Raw genomic sequence first — 7,500 nt, forward strand, 5'->3', positions numbered from 1 at the left:
CAATTTCTGAAAGAATTTGCTCACCAGAGCATTTTAATTTTTATTTGAAGTAAATTAGGTTATTTTTCATGAAGTTCTGGTCAGATGTATGGGATAGGTATCCAGCAACTTTTCTCGAATTTCATATTTTTTCAACTTGACTAGCTGTAAAAAAATATTTAGAAGTGAAATTAAGCTTTGATATTTCCCAAAGATGTACAAAAAAGGTTGATTTAATAATTTATGACAAGAACTCATTTTAAAAATAAATATTGACCTTCTAACTAAACTTGGCAATGTCTCAGTTCAAACTTTTTCACCATTAGACTGATTATGTCATTCACTGTAACAAATATCCATGTCTGATGTACATTGCAGTGTTTTGTGTTAATACTAACGAAAGAGTGAAAATGGATATGCTTCGTATGGGAACAAAACAGACAATGGACGTTTCGGGTACAAAAATACACAAATAAACGTGGAAAACAAATAAAATAAAATGCAAAATAACTAGTATCGTCTGTACTCAATGGTGGTTGCAGTGTTTTGTGTTACGCGTCATCAAAATGAGATACATTCAACACATTGAAACGCAATGAAATTTTGCCTATAATATGATTTGTATTTATTGTGATGTAGGAATACCAGAATCGCTGGATTCTAGCATGCCGAATAGGGGGCAATAGTGTGATGCCACAATACTGTTCCAATCTCATTGGAAGTGTAAAACCAGTGACCTACTAAAACCTTGTGCAACTGATCTTCTGGTTTCAGAATGATTGCAACTTATCTTCTAGCCTAAATAATAAATGCTGGTCGTTAATAAAGATCATCCACACTCACTCTTTTACGTCCCGTAATCTTAAGAATCTGCCTACATACACATCCTACCACCTTATCATTCAATATGTAAGTTATTCATTGTTAGTCCTCCGGAGGTCTGGTTACACATTTCCAATGAGTTTTGAACCGGAAGAGAGGAAGGTGTGACGTCACTACTTCTGCTTCCCATTTCAGCGCACTCTGCAATACGGCACGCTGGGGCTAGGTGACCGAATTGTATCTACATAATAAGTCGTTACCTCCCATTAACATCGTATTTCGGCGCGCTCGGATTATAGCACGCTTTTTGGCTTCCCAAGAGAGCGCGCTATAATACAGCGAGTACTGTATACGTTTATTCAAGTATTTAAAAAATATCTATATGTAGGATCACCTGTAAAATGGAGGCAAATGGAGTTATTCCTATGCCTGAGCCAATGAGAACGGCGTGTTCTTGGTCGAAAATGTCTCTGGTGGGTGTGCCGTAGGGACCGTCGATATGGACCTGGGGAAATTGGGTTGGAAAACAATAATAACAATAGCAAATCACTTGTATAGCGCGCAAATTCCATGGATTCATGCTCTAAGGCGCTTTACATTAAAACACGAACTCACAAAGGGAGAATAAAATAAAAACTACAGCACTGAAAGCTTAGTTTGAAGAACAATAAACTAAATTAAGTAAAGGCTATTTTAAACAGTTCAGTCTTTAAATTGGACTTGAAAGAGTTAACCGTTGGAGAGTTTCTGGTTGTGGGGGACAGGGAATTCCAGATTTTTGGAGCTGCATTTGAGAAAGATCTGTTGGAAAAGGGGGGAAATCAGAGAGTATAATATTATATCGATTACCAAGATCGATATTTGAAAAACGAGTTTTCTAGGCAAAATTTAATAAAACGTGATATTATATTATCAAAGTACCTACGTCAATACACGCCTAATGAAAACCCTACCAGTTCTTTAACTCTCTTCGTCACGACTCTTTTCCTCATATCCGAGTTGATTCGTCTGGCCTTCAATGGTTTGCGCTTGAGCCAGGCGATGGAAGACGAACGTCGCTGCATGAAACTTTTGGCCAAGTCGATGTTTGCTGGAAATAAGTAGATAAATAATGTATATGATAGATAAATAAATATATAAATAATGTATATAATAGATCAATAGATTAAAAAATATTTATATGATAAATAAATAGATAAATAATGTATATGGTAAAAAAATAGATAAACAAATTATTTATAAATTATATGATAAATAAATAGATAAATAATGTATATGGTAAATAAATATATAGATAATGTATATGATAAATAGACAGACAAATAAGACACATAAACATGGTTAAATAACGAATAAAATAAATAAGAAGATAAATTTATAATAATGTCAATGCGTAATGAATATAATAAATCAATCGATAAATAGTGCATACGATAAAAAATAAATAAATAATGTGTATAATAAATAAAATGCTAAATAATGCATACCTATGATAAATATATAAATAAGGCATATAATATATCATTGATCAAATATGTGTACAGAATAGATCAGTAATGTATATAATCAGTTGATAAATAATGCATATGATAAATAAATAGATAAATAATGTATGTCACAAATACATAGATTAATTATGAATACAATGAATAGATATATCAATAAGTTATGTAATAAGTAGATAAATAATTTATATAATAAATACATAGATACCTAATGTATAAAATAAATTAATTGATAGATAATGTATAAAATAATGAAAATAAACAATGTATATAATAAATAAATAAGAAATTATTTTTAAAAATAATAATAAAAATAAATCTTTATTGTCCTCGCTCTTTCCAAACGTCATCAGTAGATCATGTCGCCCAGGCATTCCTTCAATGAAAATACATAGTTACTACCCTTGAAAAACATTGCAAAACGGGAACTTGCTTTAAACCAAAATGTCTTTAAACCGAAATGGTTTAGAAGGACCCCAAAATTTCGGTTTAAAGTAATTCTACTGTAGATAATCCAACAAACAGGATGTCTGATGTCAACAGGAATCACCCATGTTGTCCAAAGTATATAATAAATAGATCAAGAATGTATATATACTATATTATTTTCTCGACAGACACAACGCTGTTAACAACCAGATACTTATTTTGCCCCTGAGAGCCGAGCATTGAGACAATGTGAGAAAAGAGCATTGATTCTGTACCTACTACGAGTAAAACATTAAGATTACAAGTCTTACTACTGGAGCTGACAACGGAACCCTTCTCAGTGTCCTGGTTGGTGTAGTTGGTAAAGTAGGTGTTTAGGGATCGAGTCCAATGTCCTGCTGTACGAATGTGTAGCCAAATCTCATCTGTCAAAAAAACACACACACAAGAAAAAAATCAACGGCTGGAATATATTATAGATAGTTCAAAGTTGACGTCACTCAGGTCTTTGTTATTGGTTTTCTTTCCATCCGCGTTTATGAGTAATTTTCACTTAACTGTATTAACCAGACTATAAACGTTTACACAGTTCGTGTGTTGTTCCGTTATACTTCCTGATGGCAATGTTGTGAGCTTCTTAGCCAAGCGCATACTATCTATATATTTGTATACAATAGCAATTAAGTTCCCCCGAACCTAAAGGGGCAACATGGCTCAGCGTACGGTCTTTGCTTTGTACCCGAAAGGAAATGAGTTCGATCACCCCCCCCCCCCCCCTCAACCCCGCTGCGCTGTGTGGCCTTGAGCAAGTCACCTCTCCTTAGCTCAATTTGCGGCTGACGCCTGGGTTATTCCCCAGTTTTCCCTTGGAATATTATACCCTAGAGACAAGTTTCCTCTATGGGATGAATAAAATAAAATAAAAAATAAAATTTAAAAAATAATAAAACATTCCCTTTATTCATCCCATAGGGGAAATTTGTCTCTAGGGTCTATTCCAAGGGAATACTGGAATAACTCAGGCGTCAGCCACAACGCAGCGCACCCAATTGAGGGAATTTAAAAAAAAGTTATTTAAACGATTGACCAACGACGAGGAAGAAAACCAGGATCTGTCCCCAGACGTCGTCTCACGACGCCCGATGCGCGAGTTTACGGGCTGAATTCCGTTGTTATGGAAATACTCTCAAACCAACGTGTACTTATTTGTAGGTCTCATAACCCAAGTTGTTATAGGCTCATTGTTTTTGTAATGGAAATATTTCTTTTTAAAGTGAACTGTTATGGTGTCGTTGTTGTAATAGAAATATACTCACAAACCAACGTGTACTTATTTCCAGATCTGATTACTACGCAAATTGGATTCAGTAGTCTGATGTCACGCCGCCCGGCAACGGCGGCCATCTTGGTTCTAAACAAAGAAAATCATCACTTTTTATTCTTCATGCTGGCTAGAATTTACCATGTTCAAATTCATGTGTTTTCCCCCCTCTGGATACGCTTTTATACTCGCCGGAGAAATATTTCATACGGGCGTCCGCCATTGTTCCGATAGTTTAGAGCCAGTGTTACTAAGTTACCATGCGTCATTAGGAAGGAAGTGACGTTACGACTGTTGAAGAGTATTGTGATGGTCTCATTGTTGTAACAGAAATACTCACATACCACAGCAAAGTATTGTCCATTACGACAATGTTAAATCAAGCCCCCCCCCCCCCCCCCCAAAAAAAAAAAATAATAAAAAAAAAAAAATTTAATTACGTTCTGTTGTCAGACCTGTATATAAGTGTATCTTGATACTCACCGGTATTTTCAGGGGCGCTGCTGATGGAAAAGGGATGCCACTCGTACTTGGCCACAACAGGGACCTGTATAAACACATAGTCCCCTGGTTTGAAGTGAAACCCCGGAGGTCTGCTGATCACTAGATGGGTCACCTGTGGAATAATGATGTAAACATAAACTTGAGCTTTTATATAGCGCTATATCCATTAAACGTACTCAATGCGCTTTACACGTGGTCCCTAGCCAACAGCAACACTTAACATGTAGGACAAGACATATCAAAACAAAAACAAAATAAAACAAAACCATAAACAAACACGTATTTAAACTTTTGGCCAGAAAACTCGTCCTTCAAATATCGATTGAATCGACTGGTTCTCATCTTGGCAACAACTTTAAAACCTGGGACTTTCAAAATCTTAATTGAAACATTAATAAAATACTTTATGAATAATTCTAAAAATCTCATTGAAGAAATAAACACGGTTTCTTAAAATGACAAATGGGGTCCCGATAATTCAGTTGGTAGAGCACTCGCTTCACACGCAAAGGGACCAAGATCGATCCGGAGTGAAGTCGAGATGTTTTTTTCTGACCTCCTGGTCACCAAGCAGTGATTGAGTTGCTGGGTCTAGTAGATTTGGCGGGAAGTCTTTGCTATTAACTAGCGTCCTATCAAAATGATAGCGAGGAATTGCTATTGACTCGCTTCATGCTACAGAAATCGGGATAAACTCCGGCTAGGCATTCCGTGAAGGAAGTACAGAATAATAATAATATTAATAATAATAATAATAATAATAATAATAATAATAATAATAATAATAATAATAATAGTAATAATAACAATAGACCCTTATAAAGCGCACGGTATCCTCAACAATGAGGCTCTTGGCGCTTTAAATTACATCAACACAAACCAATATAGAAAGTACATGGCATAAAATAAAAAAGAAAGAAATGTTTTCAAGGATTTCTTGAACACAGACAATGATTTGGATTTTCGGACGCTCTGTGGAAGGGTATTCCATACAGACGGACCAAACTGAGAAAAGGACCCCGATGTCAACAGGAATCACTCATGTTGTCCAATACTCTGAAACCAACGCGAAATTTTATTGTCCATTATAACAATGTTAACTCAAAATGTGCCCTTAGGTTACAGAATATAATATATTATTATGTAAAAGGGAACAAAAGTATGATGCCAAAATACTGGTACCAATCTCATTGGAAGTGTGAAAGGAGTACTACAGAGACTGGATACCTACATGCCTTGTGCAACTGATCCTCTGATGTCAGTGATGGTATGATATTTTCTAGTCTAGATATGTCCTGGTCGTCATTAAAGATCACCCACCCTTGCTCTTTTACGCCCCATAATCCTAAGAATCTGTCTATACACCCTGCTACTGAAATAGTTCTGCCACCTTATGATTCACTATCTATATGTAATCTATTCATTGTTAGTCGTTCGGAGGACTGGTTACACACTTCCAATGAGTTTTTTATCGGAAAAGAGGGAGGTGTGACGTCATAACTTTTATACCCTATTTGTTTTGGAACCAGCCGCTTTCACCACTTACGTCAGAGGGTAGAAGTGACACACAATCAATGTATGTTTTCCCCATGTAGAATGCACGAACGAACGGTTGTCTGTGTGGCGAGATGATGGGATAACATTTGGTAAATAGTGGGAGACGGGGTTGTGGGGGGTAGGGGGGAGGGGCGGGGTTTGGGGGGGGGGGGGAAGGGGGGCGGATAAGGGGGAAGGGGAAAGGGCGAGGGGGGGGGGGGGAGGATAAGAAATGTAAGTCGTATTTTTTTCATTTTAACTAAGTTACCTGTCGTACTCCGGAAAGACCGGTATTTAAAAATTTGGCCAGAAAACTCGCCATTTTAATATCGATCGATTTAAATGACGCTAATCTTGGAAAAAAACAAAACAAAAAAAAACAAAAAACAAACAAACAAAGCAACAACATCCAAACCTTGGACTTGAAGGAAGACTTCGCGAAGTCCCAGGTTTGAGAGAGAGTTTTTCCAAGACGAGGGTCATTTAAATCGATCGATATTTGAAGGACAAATTTTCTGGCCAAAGTTGTAATCACGCGAATAATTCCAGAGATCTGCAGTTAACTAGTTAACTCACTCAACCCTAAAATCGACTAAATCCGTCCATAGCTTACCCAGGTTACTTTTACCCCATGCCTATTTATTACATTTTTCTGAGACAAATTATAATCATAGGCGTTGTATCAAAGCTAATGTTTTTAGTTTTTATATGTTAATGCTAGTAGAATAAAACTATCTATGTACATGCTCATTTTTAATACATTTTTTCCACTTTTGAAAAGCAGCAAAAAATCTCTAGGATTGAGTGAGTTAAAGAGCAATTTATCAAAATGAAAAACAAAATTGAGCATTTATGTAGCGCAATATCTACTAAACGTGCTCAAAGCGCTTTACAAAGGGTCCCTGACTAACACGTAACATAAAGAACGAGGCATGATGCCTGTTAGGCGATAATACAATTTTTTTTTCGACAGAGACAACGCTGTTAACGGCCAGGTACTTATTTTACACCTGAGTACGGTGAGTTAATAGACTTTTCAAAGGACTCAAATATGTCATACCACTAGACCACATAGCCGTACACGAAGCCCCTGTTACGTGTATATTGCTTTTTTAAATCAGGTATTGTTAAATTCGATTCTAAGAAAAATGAATGAAAAACCATGCACATTCGCCCCCCCCCCCCCCCCCCCGCTCACACACATACACACACACATACACACACACACACACACACACACAAGCACAAACACAAACTTGCATACGTTTTAAAATTATACGTATAGCACACGCTTTATTCCTCAAGTTAAAATGCTTTTTATGGTGCGTGCAACCAGTAGTGAATAAATAATAAATAAATAGATATATAAATAAACTACAATAGATAGATGAATCAATAATAAAA

At 36.2% G+C, this 7,500-nt stretch overlaps 1 protein-coding gene across 2 annotated transcripts in view; it reads right to left on the reverse strand.

Moving 5' to 3' along the window:
• Positions 1 to 7,500, reverse strand: part of LOC144977365 (NADPH oxidase 5-like) — a 37,966-nt gene that overhangs the window by 7,093 nt on the left and 23,373 nt on the right. For both annotated transcript variants that reach the window (XM_078922488.1, XM_078922487.1), the window contains 5 exons: positions 6,107 to 6,176; positions 4,540 to 4,672; positions 3,047 to 3,160; positions 1,755 to 1,891; positions 1,196 to 1,306 (listed from right to left, as the gene is read on the reverse strand). In XM_078922488.1, coding sequence (XP_078778614.1) covers positions 1,196 to 1,306; positions 1,755 to 1,891; positions 3,047 to 3,160; positions 4,540 to 4,672; positions 6,107 to 6,176 — 565 coding nt within the window. The remainder of the gene's footprint in view (positions 1 to 1,195; positions 1,307 to 1,754; positions 1,892 to 3,046; positions 3,161 to 4,539; positions 4,673 to 6,106; positions 6,177 to 7,500) is intronic.

This window comes from Berghia stephanieae, chromosome 7 (assembly GCF_034508935.2).
Source record: "Berghia stephanieae isolate SIO BIC M18660-M18661 chromosome 7, UCSD_Bste_1.3, whole genome shotgun sequence".
NCBI classification, from domain to species: Eukaryota; Metazoa; Mollusca; class Gastropoda; order Nudibranchia; family Aeolidiidae; genus Berghia; species Berghia stephanieae.